This window comes from Aspergillus fischeri, genomic scaffold, assembly GCF_000149645.3.
Source record: "Aspergillus fischeri NRRL 181 1099437636249 genomic scaffold, whole genome shotgun sequence".
Lineage (NCBI taxonomy): Eukaryota > Fungi > Ascomycota > Eurotiomycetes > Eurotiales > Aspergillaceae > Aspergillus > Aspergillus fischeri.
Window position 1 is genome coordinate 1,213,805 of NW_001509770.1, and position 14,881 is coordinate 1,228,685.

Here is a 14,881-nt window from a genome sequence, read left to right on the forward strand (position 1 = left end):
AATGACCGGGGGTGCTCGTCCACATCCTCGAGCTGGCTCAGACAGCGCCTCAGAAAGTCCAATCGGGGATTATTTCCAATGTCCGATTGTAGACGCAGGAACTAATCGGGTTCCAACTTTGGGCCAATTAGGCTTCACACAACGCCAGTCAGATAAGACATCAAGGAGACTCAGGCTAGGATGTGGAAGTAGAACTCGGCGACAACGAGGAGAAAGAGACAAGAGGCCACGCTTTCGCCATCTGCCAGAACCCAATACCGCTAGACCACGAAGGTGTCCAGATAGTGTACTCTTTGGTTAGTGATTACGCCGGTATTCCATATTGAGCAACCCTGTCGACGACGGAGTTACAGTTTCATCCGCTATCTCCGAGGGTTTGGCTACAATTGTAGACGTTTAAAGTCCAGGTTCAGTTCCTGTACTGCCTAGATATCATTGACCTAATTACAGCAACATCTTTTCATGGCGTCTAGAAAACTCACCTGGCTCATCACCGGCTGCTCCTCTGGTTTTGGTCTATCCCTCGCACGCGCCGCCCTGGCCGGCGGGCACAGGGTCATTGCTACCTCCCGCAACCCTTCTCGCACCCCGGAGCTGGTCACTGAGATTGAAAGCAAAGGGGGCCAATGGGTGCAGTTGGATGCCGACAGCGCCCAGAGCGGCGAGGTGATCACGGAGCTCGAAAAGGGTGGCGAGCAGATCGATGTCCTGGTGAACAACGCCGGCTACTCCATCTACGCGCCTATCGAGACCATCACTGAGGAGGAGACTCGCTCCCAGATGGAGACCATGTACTTTGGCCCGTTGCGTCTGATCCGCGCGGTTCTGCCTTATATGCGCCAGCGCCGGTCCGGCGTGATTGTCAACATGAGCAGCGGGGCCTCGCTCGATGGGATTCCTACGATGGGCGTCTACGCAGGTGCTAAGGCTGGTTTGGATGGTATACATCTCTTTCTCGAAATGTTTCCAAGGGCAATCAGCTAACTGCATAGCTCTCACCAAAATCCTAGCCAAAGAGGTTGCCCCCTTCAACATCCGCACCCTGACCGTCGTGCTGGGGACGTTCAACACCAACATGCTCAACTCCGTCGTCCTAGGTAAGACTCCTCTACCTGAAGACTACAAGGGCACCTTCACCGAGCAGGTCCAAGGCCTGCTTTTGAGCGGGAAGATTAAGCCCAACGGTGACAAGGACAAGGCCACGCAGGCCGTGTACCAGGTGGTTGTTGGCGAGGGCGTGGGAGAGGGCCACGAGGCGGAGAAATTGCTGCCTTTGGGGAGTGACATGACTCCTCGTCTCAAGGGAGTGCAGGACTATCTCGGTCACGCCCTGGAGGTGTTTGGTTCCGTGACCAACAGCGTTGATGTGGATAAATGAGTGTCTATTCGATAGGATATTCTATTACTCTCCAGCCCTTGGTGTATAGTGATTTGTTCTCGGTATTCTGCCCCAGACTCTAGTTAGTATGCGGCGGTTAAGAGACAGCAAGTATGCAGGGTGCAGATCCCGAAGAATGAGCTATGACATCTAAATAATGGCAGCGACGACTTGAATTCCGACATCGGTCTTAAAATATTTGACTTGTGTTACCTGGTGGTCTCTACTATATTCTCCCGTCATCAGTCTCCTGGACTACAAGCTACCTTGGAGAAGTAATAACATAGATATATGCAATTGTCACATTGCTCCAGCCTATCACGAAGTAGCGAATAATAGACATTATCAAAGTCAGCTATCAGCTCACTATCCGATATCAGAATGGTATGTTCAAGCCCCATCGTCAATTCAATCGGCAACAGCATAGCAGATCATGCAGTCCAAATCCCCAAGTCAAAAAGAAAACTGCTGATGAGCAGAGCAGACGAAGCGAAGAATATATAATATAGTATAGGCAGGTCAAAGGTCGTCAATATACAGATAACGTCAGTCGTCAAGAATGGTATAGTATGGTATGGTATGGTTCAATAGGACCAGGGTATCCCGAAGAAACGAAAAAGAATTATAAAGTTCGAGGCACCGAAGAGAAGTTGCGAAAATGCTAGTCCACGGCTAAGCTGGAGCGGGTGACAGCAAGAGGAGGTAGTAGCAGCAGCTCACTACAGGTTGATCATGATGGCTGCGACGGCGCCCATGCCCAGAGTCAGCACGGAGACGGCAACATCGGCGGCGCTGCCCTCCTTCTCCTTTTCCTTGGAAGCAGGGGTGGGAGTGGCCGTGGCTTGTGCCGGACCAGCCGTTTCGTCCGCCATAGCCTGCACCGAGACTGACTGCTCGACGAACACATGAGGCTTGTACGTGTACGAGAATGCCCCCGATTCGGAAGCCTGTCCGGCGCTGGATGCCTTGGCGGATGAGCTGGGGTCGCTGCTGGCGGAGGGCGTGACCGTGGCGCTGCTCGAGCTCGAGTCTGTGTCAGTGGGTTCCGATGAGGATGACGAAGCAGGAGTCGACGTGCTGGAGGACGCTGTGCTGGACGAGGTTGTTGTGGTGGTGGTCGAGCTGGGCTCAGAGGTCGTGGAGGGTGCCGCGGTTGTGGAGTGGGAATTGTCATTGCCGCTGCCGCTGCCGCCGCCGGACTTTTCAAAGACCACAACGTTGGCCTTTTCGCCCTTGGGGACCGTCACCACACAGAAGGTGGCGCCTCCGGCTCCAACGGCGGTGCTACCGATCATCTCGTTGACCGCGTTCACCGCGGGGTCGATCTTGCATGGAAGGCCGTTGCAACCACCGCCCTCGCACTCGATCTCGACACCAAAGTCTGGGACGACGTCGCGGAAGGGCGTGGTGGGCTCCAGATAGATGGGGTTCCATCCAATCTTCACGAACGTGTTGCCGTCTCCGTCGGTGTTTGCGCCGGCAACATAAGGCGACCAGTTACCGAGGGGGCTGGAAGAAGTACCCCAGACACAAGCGGTCTCGGTGTCATAGCCAGGAGGGTTGATATAGAAGCTGACAACGGTCAATAAGAGATAAGAGCATCATCGCCGAATGCACTTACTGAGCGGCGGTTTCACACCAGTAGCTGAGGTCAGGCACGGCAAGGGTAGCTACGTCCTCGACCAGCGTGGGAATCAACATGGCCTCGTTTCCAGGCAGCACAGTCTGGCAAATCGCAACCTGCTTGCTGCACTTATTCTTCGCGCCCACGGCACCCGTGCCGTCCTGGCAATACGGCTTGTCGGGGAACGGCTTCTTGATCTGACCGTCCTTGTCGCAATAGAGACCACCATTCTAGCACACGCACCACTGTCAGAACCTTCCCGTCGACATGGATTCCACCGATGAAAAACTCACCATGGACATGGGGTACGAATACGTGGTCGCTTCGGGGTCCCACTGCATGGACACCTGGCCTGGGGGACAAGCGTACGGGCAGTAATTGCCAGGCTCGCAGGCCTGATCGGGGCTCATCGCCCATCCGGCGTTTTTCATGTTGGGAGTCACTGCGACCAAACCGGCATCGGTGGGGAACTGGCACTTTCCTCCTCTCTTCTCCAATGGCGCTCCCACTTCAGCAACGGAGTGGACGGCGCCGTGTTCATGTCTCAAATGGTGTAGATGCGCATGCTTGGATGCCTCGACACTGGCGACGAACCACAGCAGCGCAGATGCGCCAGAAACCATGGCGAATCTCATCCTGACGACTGTTGTTCCTGTATCTCTCCGTTATCAAGGTGATGTTGCGGATTTCGAAGTCGAAGTGAAGTCCAACTCCACACTCCGGAAACGAAAGACTAGGGTCAGTAAAATAGCAAATATAACGAGCGACTACTCCGAAGAGTGAAAAGGAAGGGAACCACCACCGGATAAGGCGAGAGGGGGATGGATGGATAGAGAAAGGAGGGAAAACGGGGAAATGAACGCGAGTGAGGAAAAGGGACCAGCCCCAAGTCCAACACGAGCACTACTGTGGACTAGGCTATTAGCCCATTTTCGCGCCGACTCCAGACCCCATGAGTCGGAATTGACTCTGCTGGCGCTACGCTAGAAAGCGCAAGTAGCGAATGAATCGTGGTACGCCCCATATATGAAGCAACGGACTGCCCGATTGGGATACTCTCGAGGCTATGCCTATTCAGGCTAACTGGGCTGATTCTACCTGCCAATCACAAGCTGTTGTGCCCCGGTGGTTCATGCCCCACTAGGCCCAGTGGGGTTAGGCGAGGGAGCTTAGTCCAGTGCTAGTGGCCAATCAGAACCTGTGCGTCCCTGAAGCTGCAGGGTTGATCCTGATCCCACGAACGCTGCTGCTCTCATTTAGTACTCCGTACATATTACATACCCCGGTTATTACAGAGTACAGCTATCTATTTAACCGTGCTTTAGTTGCTTTCACATCTACCATGCAGCTTGGATACATGCAAAAGCCAGACTGTTTACTCTTGTCTCCCATGTCAACTCGCAGAGGGTAGTCTACCAGAAATAAGAATTTTCCTTTCTGCAGGGCCTAGACTTGTCAAGCTCCGTGATCAGCAGGTACACTGACAGTTTACTAACAGGCACCATTAAACTTAGTGGTCATTATTCAAGTTTTTCTTTGTAACCGGACTCTACTTCTGTTGCGGGTTGCGAAAAGGGGGCCAATCAGATGCTAGGATTCTGGGACATGAACTATCTACGGAGTACTCCCCGAGTTTTCCATTGATCTGACATGTCTCCGTTGTCAAGGCTGTTGGGCCTTCCGCGCTAGCTAAATACTATGTGAAAAGAACACCTTGGACGAGCATTCTCGAGCTCTTTAAAAAAGTAATGGTTGCTGATTTGCTCATGTTTGGTGGTATATCCCAGGTGAGCTGCATCCTGAACACCGTGCTACAGCACGCCAAGGAGGCCATGGAGCGATGGAACAGCTTCCGGAGCTTAAGCACAGATACATAATGTAGAAGGAGAATCACTCCCCAGTCTGTCCCTCAATCTCCTTCCATCCATCAAACACCCCCGTATCCTCCCCCGCCCCGCTTCTCCATCCCCACGCAACACAATAGTGCCGCGCAAGCAACTGCCACTCCTCGACCTCATCCAGCATCTCGAGCCCGGCAACCCGCTCCTTCTCCGTCTCACTCACCCACCGCTCCCAGATGAAATCAATGTCCGCCGCCGCCTGTCCGCTATCAAGCCCGTGCTCCCGTAACCGTCTCCGCTGAGCCTCGAGCGACGCATACTCATGCAGTGTCTGCAGCTGGATCCCGCGCGTCGCGAGGTTAGCGACCATGGTTCGTCCAAAGGCGTCGTCGGGTCGGATGGGCTCGTAAATAATTAAGCCCAATGGCACACTCGCCGGGAAAAGGGTCTTGGCAAAATACTCAACGACATCGGTCGCTTCGCGAGGTGAGAGGTACACAAGACAGCATTCTGAGATGAGTAACGTGGGGAGTGTTGGGTCGACACCCTGTAGCGGACAGGGTGGCTGATCCTTCTCCGTCGGATTGGGTGATGATGGGCTTCGCGACGTGGTTGTCGACGCTGATGCTGCGAGTGTTCGGAGATCAACAGGGTGGAGGTGGTATGTCGGCGAGTGCAATGCGTCGCCGGAGTCGGGTATGGCTACATTTTGGGCACTCCCAATTCCCAGTGTCCGTTGTAGGAGAGGCGCTGCACGGATGAACTTGATCTTCGCGGCGGTGTTGGCGGAGAAGTCGATCTCGTGATAGATCAGATCCGGACTTGAGGAGGACGAGCGAGAGGAAAGCAACCGGAAGACGCGCGTGTCAGATCCTGCGCCTAGTGAGATGATTTGCTTTTTCGTCTGTGAGGGTCCTTCCAAGAATCGCGCAACGAGTCGGTCGATGGCGGTGGTGCGGACGTAGGTGCCTGTTGTGCGGCTTCATGTTAGATCTGCAGAAAGGTACAATGACTGCATTGTAGAAGGGTTTACCTCTGTTAATTATAGGAAGCCTTCTTGTTTCGGACCCGGGAGGCGTTAGCGCCCTCGCAAAAGGATCCTCGAGATACCCAATTTCCACTGCGCTCAACCGGGAGACGCTGGCGTCATTATCTGTCCCTTGTACGACACGGTCCTGGGCTGCTATTCCCCGTGATCCATGTCTTTCTTCGCCTGGTGCGCCTGTGCCAAAGCCTCCACGGCCTCTAAGACGCCCTCGACCTCCACCGCGACGAAGTGTATTCAGATTGGGTATCTGAGAAGCCGACATGTCGGAGAGACCTTTACGACGCCAAGGGGGAAGCTCTGGGCGGTGATGATGATATTGGCGGGGTTGTTCGGTCCCCGCCGCACTGGGTTGGATCCACCACCCACTGGACCCCTCGACGTACGGTGCTAGTTGACTGTTTCGAGGGTTGATTTAAGACTGGCAGAATTAATGGAGGAGTCAAGGGCAGAATAGCTATCCACGCAATGTTCTATTTATACCAACCATCCCTTCGATCGTCACCTGTCTTAGCTCCCCGCGCAACGCCGTCTATGCTATCCAAGAACCCACATCCTATCTATACATATACAAAGTTGTTGCGGCACAGAGGGCAGGTACTTTGGTTGCTGCTCTTGAACCAGCGGAAGAGACACACCGAATGGAAGGTGTTCTTGCAAGTGGCGCATCGCTTATTCGGCGTCTGCATGTCCGTCGAGATCACCGAGTAACAGATGGCACATTCGCTCTGGCCCTTCAAGGCGCCCTGCACGTTCTTGCGGAAGGCCATCAGTCCGTCCACAAGATTGCCGTTGGAGAACATGATCACACCCTGAATGGTGAGCAGCCAGCTCTTCCACTTCCTCTCGTCGACCAGCACTCGGCTCCGCCCCACGACGAGGGCAGGCTGCAGTGGATATGCTGGAGGAAGGGAGATCGACAGCGCAACTGGAGGCGACTCTTCATCAACAGGGATGCTCGCGATGATCTCCGCAGTCTTAGGAGAGATCTTCACTGAAAGCGCGCGCTCTTCGTTGGTATCCTGCGTGGCTATCCACTCATCCACCCCTTTGAGTGAGTCTTCGATGATCAAAGGCGAGATCTCAGATGGTCGTCAGCAACGACGTTTCGAGGCAAAGTAGATCGCAAAAAAAAGACTTACAAATCTCTCTGTCCACGCCTCGACAGGCCCTTTTATGCGCTTCTTTGTGTCCAGCCACCAGTTCTTCGTCATATTGCCGAGGTGCTTCAAACACAAAAAGTATAAGTGGACCAAAAGCCATTGGATCTCTTTCTCTTGAGTCTCGGATTGATCAGGTTCAAAAGAGCGAATGTCAAACTTCGAAGCATCCACCAGTTTATTGTGGGACTGCTGAAGGAAATCAAACATAAACTCTAACAATGGACCAAGGCTATCGTTGTCCTTGATGCTTGCAATATATTGCTCCTGAACCGGGAGAGACTATTGTATGAAAATTAGCAACAGCTTGATTGTGTACTCGAAAGCGTGTTGACACATACCGCGTTGACAAAGTGGTCAAATACGACTTTCCAGCTCAGCAAATAAGATCTTATACTGGTCCAGATCTTGTCATCGCCATCGGCAAGAGTGATCGATTCCATCGTGGGGGCTTCAAGTAGCAAAGACATGAGCTCATCAGGAAGCCTGACCGCTGATTTAGATAATGCCACATCAAATGAGACTTGCTCTTGCACTGATGGGATATAACGGTGCAGGAGAGTAAAAGCTGCACGTTGGATGACTCGGCTGTCAGCTGTCAAGAGATGGAACATCCTACTCGCGTCTTCTAGGCTCTCGACAGGCATCACCTTGATCAAGCGGCATAGCACTTCAACGGTAACATCCCGGGGCTGATGGAATGCAACGGTGTAGTCTACTTAAAGTCAGTCCATTGCACATCTCAATGTGAGGGGACGCATTCTAGCTCACCGAATTTTGTAAGGGTTGAGGCTAAGTCGTTGAAAAGGACCGTCTTGCGTTCTGACCAGGCGTCCTTGACATCATCATTGCTGTCTTCTTCAGCAACGATTGACCTCAGGCTTGCGAAAAGTCTGAAGGAAGCAAGGAGTAGGGGGAGAGCTTCATCGCCCCCGCTAGTCTCGCGCCAAACCGTGCTGAGAGCTTCCATGCAGTCTTCCCAATGAGATCCATATATTTCATTCAGGCAATGAAGGACAAAGGTCAAGGTGTGCATGATCTCGGCTTTAATATTGTGCGGCAAGTCCTCGGACTGGAGACATTGTATGAGATGCTTGACAAGGAAGACTAGACGCTGAGTCGGAATGGATGACGCCACGTTTATTTCCCCCGCAAGAAGAAGATTAAGCAAAGACAGTTTTCGGAGACCTTGAAACGCATCAGTAGAGTCACCAAGGGATGATCCTAGTAGCGACTTACCTTCCTTCTTCTCATCTTGAGGCTTCAAGCCCGTAGAGTCTGCGACTAGTTCATTGCACAGCCTGTTGCCCGTCGGATTTCCTAAGATGGATTCCCGTAAGACTGCCACCCAGGATGCCGATCGAATCGCATTCGCGCTTCGCACTTCCCTGCAGATTTTGGTGATATCCTCTGTGGATTTACTCTTGTTTGCGGAGTCGATGCTGTTCATCAGCCTGACAAAGGCTTCTCCAATTCGATAGTCCGTCGAAGAGGTATTGCTTAGAGCTTCGAGTTTGTTCTGCCAGAAGGACAGGATTGTTGAGGCGACTGTCGCATCTCTTTCAGATGGACGGCCGTCTGAGCGCGTCCACTGGTTTATCAGTTTGCGGCCATCGTAAACAATCTCCAAGTATTCTTCTCGTTGGTCTGAGTGCGTTAATCCAGTAATACCGTTGCAATTTTCAATGCTCAAATCGTCATCAATCAGCTGTACAGCTAAGGGTATGTAGTGAAACAGTGTCTCCTGCTCCTCTGCCGACAAATTGCCCGTTATATCGAACGATGAAAGAACACGAATGGTGAAATATGCGAGTCGGAACGCGGACGAACAACCACTGGAATCACGAGGAATAGTGTGGTACTGCTCCTTAAGTGTATCTGATACCTCAGGGTTTACTAGATGAACAGTCCCGCCAAGCGGACTTGTGATAGCTGTCGATGGGCGAGGAGGAAGCTCCAGGAACGGCCGCAAGGCTGTCTCCCACGTCTGACGAGAGGGCAAGATGTCTTTAGCGATGGAGGCCCGGGCCTCCGGGTCAGCGGCACGGAGTAAGTCTTCTGCTATGCTTAGCAGAGATCCAATCCTTGAAAGATGTTAGTTTAACCGGATATCCTTCTGTCCTCAGCTCAGAACTTACGACAGTGATTCCTCATTGACGTGATCGAAATTGTACTGCAAGATCTCATAACTCGACTTGGCGCTCGTCTCACCGACCCCAATCTCTTTGAATTTTGTTAGCACTGACTCTGCAAGACTGGTCACTTCCTCGTCAGAAGTTTCTGCCAGAAACAGAAGCTTTCCAGCTAATTTTGATCCGTGGGCTCCGGCCTGAAATTTGCTGAGCGCATCCGGGACAGATTTTGCGATCTGAGACAGCCCATGCAGCGCTTCAAGGCACTTCGTTGGCTCAGACAATGAATCAACGATAAACAAGAAAATCGAGTCTGTTAGTTCGCCGTGTGATGTCTGGTTCTGAAGTGCCGCGATCACGATTGGCCAGTGGAATCGGCTACCTCTGCAAGCTTGGTCCAAAGCCCGTTTGATCAATGAGTCAAGACCTGTTTTGTCATGTACTTCTTTGAAATCGAGAGTTGAAAGTAGCTTCTGGACAGCATGTGTATTTGATTGCTCCGGTTCGCATTGCGCCACTCGTTCCACCACTTTCTCAAAGCTGGAGCCGAATCCGTCCCAAGAACGACAGGACAAGATGACTGATATGAGGCGGTCAGCCGATGGCGAGGACAACAATTCGGGAGCATCATTCTGAACAAAATCCGCCAATTCTCGAGATTGCTGTGCAATATCTGCAGCGTTGCGGATCATCTCTTCAAGGACCGCTGCTGCAGCATATGGCTTGCCATTCCGAGAACGCAATACCTGCAAGCAATTTTCCAGAAGTGGCAAGTTTGTCTTGCCAAGAATGCTGGACACGGAAGCTTTCGCCTCAGTATCGGCTACACTTGCAAGCACTGAAGCCTCCAGAGCAAATAGTCGTCCAGCTTGCGCACATACAGCATCTTGTGACGATCTGAACTCCTTTGACTGCTCTGGAGCGGATAGTTTGACGGATTCGAGCAGACCATCGGCTAAATCGGTCCACAGCCGCTGGAGTTCGCCATCATAATGGCCTTTAGCTAACGCGACAGAATACTCTGTGCAGAGAGCTACAGCATTCTGATTCGGAAGCGTCCATTGCGGCGCATTTTGCTCCGCTCTCACGTGTTGAATAACTAGAGGAGATAGCCTTGTGCGCAAAAAAGCGTCCCTATCGCTCTCGGGTAGTGAACTCGCTAGCCAAATGCCTGTCTCAATGTAAGACTTCCAACCCAGAGCTTGATTTTGCCGCGGCTCTTCTCTTGAGTTCAATCCAAGTTGAAAAGCCTCCGTCAACAAAGTTGCACTCGATAGCCCAATCATGCCGTCAGTAGATGCCTGCGGATCAGTTTTCGCCAGCACTTCCGCAGGTATAATCTGCAGTAGTTGGCGAAGATTTGACCAAAAGGAGCCCACGCCTCCCTGAGAGCCTTTCTGGATGTATTGAAGGAGTCTCTTGGAAGACGTAGTTTTTCCGGAGTAATCTTCCGTCCACAATTGTGGTCGTGCTGAAGTTACTTCCAGCAAAGATTCAGAAAGGTCGGAGGCCGACCCCATTTGATTGATGGACAAGGATTTGCCAATCAGAGCTGCACTTATGATCCTCCAATCCAGCTCCTCGGGTTCTTTTGCTACAGCAGACCTAAGCAAGACATAGACGGACTTGCGAACAAATGGATCGTCATGAAAGCAGAGGGACCACATCGATTTGCTATTCAGTAGATTCTCCACTGTAGCCAGATCGTTTTGGAGATCTTCGTGAGTCGAAATTGCTGAATAAAGTCAGAACGGGTGAACGATTCTGGGAAATGATACACACACCTATGACTCGATTCAATAGCAGGAGAGCTGTTCCTACTACACGAGCATACTTTGTCTCCGCATCATCAGGCTTCACTGTCCTTTCATCACTCAGTGTTTGAGGAGTTTGTTGCAGAATAACATCATCTACAAAGTCGAGAATTGAGCTCTGGTAGACTTTCCATACTCCGTTTCTTTTCTCTTGGGTTGTGAACACCTGCATGAACGACTCTAGGGCAGCTCGATGCACGGGTCGGTCATTATCGTAGAATCCTGCAAGCCATGCCCCAATTACCTTAGGCAAATATGGGGCTATCCTTTTGCCAACAACACAGGCAATGGATCCTTGAGCTGAATGAGCCGTCTGCCTTACCCTACGGGAAAGGTCAATTGAGGCCCGTGGATAAATTTTGATCTGCGAAATACAATCAACATCAAATTTCTGTCTGCAAGATAAGCTTGTAGACATACCCAGGCATCCAAGAACCCGTCGTCAAGAGTGGCACCACGACTTTCGACTGTCAATACATAATCTTTAATCTCGTCTAATGCTTTTATTCTTGTAACTTCATCCTTCTTCAGGAAGTTCTTGAAAGAAATGGCCAGTTTCGCATCCGCAATCCGCGACAGATCTGGTGGCGCGGTCACATATGTGAGAGAGGAAGGGGCTCTTCCTGCACTAGAGGAGGAACTGGAAAATCCACCAAAAGATCCATATGTACTGGCAGCAGCACGGCTGCTTGAGGCCTGCGACTTGAACTTTTTGCTCATAGTAATGTGGGGTAGCGGAGTAATAGAACAGCGCAAGGAATGAAAAACGAGAGTAAAATAAGGGTTAAATGAGTGAATGGACGAGGGTATTCGTGGCTAGATATTCGATGAGCCGCAATTGAGAGAATCATCCAAGTTCAGAACAAATTCTTCGCCTCATCTCCAAGTCGCCCTGGCAAAACGTCACTGATCTCTGTGGCTGCCATATCAAAAAGCGGCGTGATGATCGGGCTCCCGATAAGGAGATCACGTGTGCTGGTGTCATCGATCGCCTAAACAGGAAAGGTCAAATTTCGGTCCGACTATGCTTCTGTCTTTCATGAGAGAGAAAGAGGGCTCATTTCTGTCAGGCAGCAGCACCACGGTGGCGCTCTACTCTCACAATGAAATTCATGATTGAGTAAGTCTTCAAATGTTAAATCAGCCACTAGAAGCAATAAGCTCCTCTAACAGACCTTGTCGTCCGTTAGTGATCTTCCCGTCCTGTTCCCTTATCCTCGTATATACCCCGAACAGTATGCCTACATGTGTGATCTTAAAAAGACCCTCGACGCTGGGGGTCACTGCGTTCTGGAGATGCCGTCAGGCACAGGGAAGACCGTTTCGCTACTGTCGTTGATCATAGCATATCAGCAGCATTATCCGGAGCACAGGAAACTCATCTACTGCTCTCGAACAATGTCCGAGATTGAAAAGGCGCTGGCTGAGTTGAAGGAGCTGATGAAGTTTCGCACCCAGCAGCTGGGATATACGGAAGATTTTCGAGCTTTAGGTCTCACCAGTCGAAAAAATCTGTGCCTGCATCCGTCGGTGAAACGAGAGAAAAGTGGCACTGTCGTGGACGCGAGGTGCAGAAGTTTGACGGCCGGTTTCGTTAAAGAAAAGAAGGAGAGAGGCGAAGATGTCGAGCTATGCGTCTATCATGAGGTATGCGCCGATGTTCTGAAAGCTGTGGTAAAAACTCCTGACATTTTAGAACCTCGACCTCCTCGAACCGCATAACCTCGTTCCTCCCGGCGTGTTCACTTTAGATGGGCTTTTGAAATACGGAGAAGAACACAAGCAGTGTCCTTATTTTTCCGCACGGCGCATGGTAATATACTGTTCGAAGTCCTTGTCGGCGTGTGCTAACACAGGTTCAGATGCCTTATTGCAACGTCATTATCTATTCCTATCATTACCTCCTTGACCCTAAAATCGCGGAGAGAGTGTCGCGAGAGCTTTCTAAGGACTGCATAGTAGTATTCGATGAAGCACACAACATCGACAACGTATGTATTGAAGCGCTGAGCATCGATATCACCGAAGACTCGTTACGGAAAGCTACGCGGGGCGCAAACAACTTGGAGCGAAAAATCTCCGAGATGAAGAGTTCGGACGCAGAGAAACTACAAAACGAATACTCAAAGCTCGTCGAAGGTTTGAGGGAAGCGGAGCAAGCGAGAGACGAAGACCAGTTCATCGCAAATCCGGTCTTACCAGATGACTTGCTCAAGGAAGCTGTGCCAGGCAATATACGACGGGCGGAGCACTTTGTTGCCTTCCTCAAGCGCTTCATAGAATATCTCAAGACTCGAATGAAAGTCACCCATACTATATCCGAAACGCCACCGTCGTTCTTGACACACGTCAAGGACCTTACTTTCATTGAGCGAAAGCCTCTACGTTTCTGCGCCGAACGCCTTACTTCGCTAGTGCGAACACTAGAGCTTGTTAACATAGAGGATTATCAACCGTTACAAGAAGTTGCAACGTTCGCGACTTTAGTCTCGACATATGATAAAGGGTTCCTGTTGATTCTCGAACCATTCGAGTCGGAAACAGCCACGGTACCCAATCCAGTACTGCACTTCACTTGTTTGGACGCCGCTATTGCGATCAAGCCCGTCTTTGATCGGTTCAGTTCCGTCATCATCACTTCTGGAACACTCTCGCCGCTTGAGATGTATCCGAAGATGCTCGGCTTCCCCACTGTATTGCAAGAGTCGTACACTATGACGCTTGCACGCCGGTCTTTCCTGCCTATGATCGTGACACGAGGCTCAGACCAGGCCCAGATTTCGTCTTCCTTCCAGATCCGAAATGATCCTGGCGTCGTGCGCAACTACGGAAATATTGTCTTGGAATTCTCACGCATCACACCTGACGGTATTGTAGTCTTCTTTCCATCTTATCTATACATGGAGTCAATCATCAGCATGTGGCAAGGAATGGGTATCCTAGACTCAATATGGAACTATAAATTGATCCTCGTTGAGACCCCTGACTCGCAAGAATCATCGCTCGCCTTGGAGACCTACCGGACAGCATGCTGCAATGGGCGTGGTGCCATCTTGTTTTGTGTCGCTCGAGGGAAGGTCTCCGAAGGTATCGACTTTGACCACCATTACGGTCGTGCGGTATTGTGTATTGGAGTTCCCTTTCAGTACACGGAATCTCGGATTTTGAAAGCCCGCCTTGAGTTCCTGCGCGAGAACTATCGAATCCGGGAGAATGATTTCCTATCGTTCGACGCTATGAGACACGCAGCGCAGTGCCTGGGTCGTGTCTTGCGTGGCAAGGACGACTACGGAATCATGGTGCTAGCTGACCGTCGATTCCAGAAAAAACGGAACCAACTACCCAAATGGATCAGTCAGGCCATGCTGGAAAGTGAAACAAACCTGAGTACGGATATGGCTGTGGCTACTGCGAAGAACTTCTTGCGTACAATGGCCCAGCCATTCAAGGCCAAGGATCAAGAAGGAATTTCTACATGGAGCTTGGCTGACATAGAACGGCATCGCGAGAAGCAGATGCTGGAGGAAGAAAGAGTGCGAAGAGAAGCGGCCGCCAATGGACAGGCCACGAACGGCACTCATAATGGTGCTGCTGCCGCTGCAGACGAATTTGACGACGATATAGACGAAGACCTCATGATGTTGGATGCACAGTAAAATTTTTTGGGCGCATACATCATTTTCTTCTGCCAGAAGCAACTCTGTGACTTTTGAAGCGGATTTTTGTATATATGGGATACTGGATTATGATACCACGGGGTTTTCGGTGTATACTACGTACCTGTAGTACATTAGGTCCTTCTGCTAGAATTGGAACTGCATCATTGACTTGATCGTTTCAAGAGCTTGATATAGTAAATTGATTGATCTATTCACCTGCTCACGGTG

General features: G+C 51.1%; 5 protein-coding genes across 5 annotated transcripts, besides 1 other annotated feature; 2 read left to right on the plus strand and 3 right to left on the minus strand.

The window, feature by feature from the left end:
- Positions 1 to 462: 462 nt before the first annotated feature.
- Positions 463 to 1,378, plus strand: NFIA_011520 (SDR family oxidoreductase; the record flags this gene model as incomplete). The annotated part of the gene is made up of 2 exons (XM_001264360.1): positions 463 to 940; positions 993 to 1,378. 2 exons carry the CDS (start codon positions 463 to 465, stop codon positions 1,376 to 1,378), a joined length of 864 nt encoding a protein of 287 aa, XP_001264361.1.
- Positions 1,379 to 1,937: 559 nt separating this feature from the next.
- Positions 1,938 to 1,962: a microsatellite.
- A 135-nt stretch (positions 1,963 to 2,097) lies between these two features.
- On the minus strand, positions 2,098 to 3,637 carry NFIA_011530 (SUN domain-containing protein; the record flags this gene model as incomplete). The annotated part of the gene is made up of 3 exons (XM_001264361.1): positions 2,098 to 2,950; positions 3,000 to 3,232; positions 3,296 to 3,637. 3 exons carry the CDS (start codon positions 3,635 to 3,637, stop codon positions 2,098 to 2,100), a joined length of 1,428 nt encoding a protein of 475 aa, XP_001264362.1.
- Positions 3,638 to 4,892: 1,255 nt separating this feature from the next.
- On the minus strand, positions 4,893 to 6,153 carry ppm1 (protein C-terminal leucine carboxyl O-methyltransferase ppm1; the record flags this gene model as incomplete). Its single annotated transcript, XM_001264362.1, has 2 exons — positions 4,893 to 5,812; positions 5,877 to 6,153. The coding sequence occupies 2 exons, from the start codon at positions 6,151 to 6,153 to the stop codon at positions 4,893 to 4,895; spliced, it is 1,197 nt and encodes a 398-aa protein (XP_001264363.1).
- Positions 6,154 to 6,448: 295 nt separating this feature from the next.
- Positions 6,449 to 11,714, minus strand: NFIA_011550 (ubiquitin-protein ligase RKR1; the record flags this gene model as incomplete). Its single annotated transcript, XM_001264363.1, has 8 exons — positions 6,449 to 6,970; positions 7,031 to 7,330; positions 7,390 to 7,763; positions 7,820 to 8,236; positions 8,288 to 9,132; positions 9,187 to 10,915; positions 10,965 to 11,358; positions 11,415 to 11,714. 8 exons carry the CDS (start codon positions 11,712 to 11,714, stop codon positions 6,449 to 6,451), a joined length of 4,881 nt encoding a protein of 1,626 aa, XP_001264364.1.
- A 383-nt stretch (positions 11,715 to 12,097) lies between these two features.
- NFIA_011560 (TFIIH/NER complex ATP-dependent 5'-3' DNA helicase subunit RAD3) lies at positions 12,098 to 14,650 on the plus strand (the record flags this gene model as incomplete). Its single annotated transcript, XM_001264364.1, has 4 exons — positions 12,098 to 12,114; positions 12,185 to 12,641; positions 12,691 to 12,807; positions 12,857 to 14,650. 4 exons carry the CDS (start codon positions 12,098 to 12,100, stop codon positions 14,648 to 14,650), a joined length of 2,385 nt encoding a protein of 794 aa, XP_001264365.1.
- Between the last annotated feature and the right edge of the window lie 231 nt (positions 14,651 to 14,881).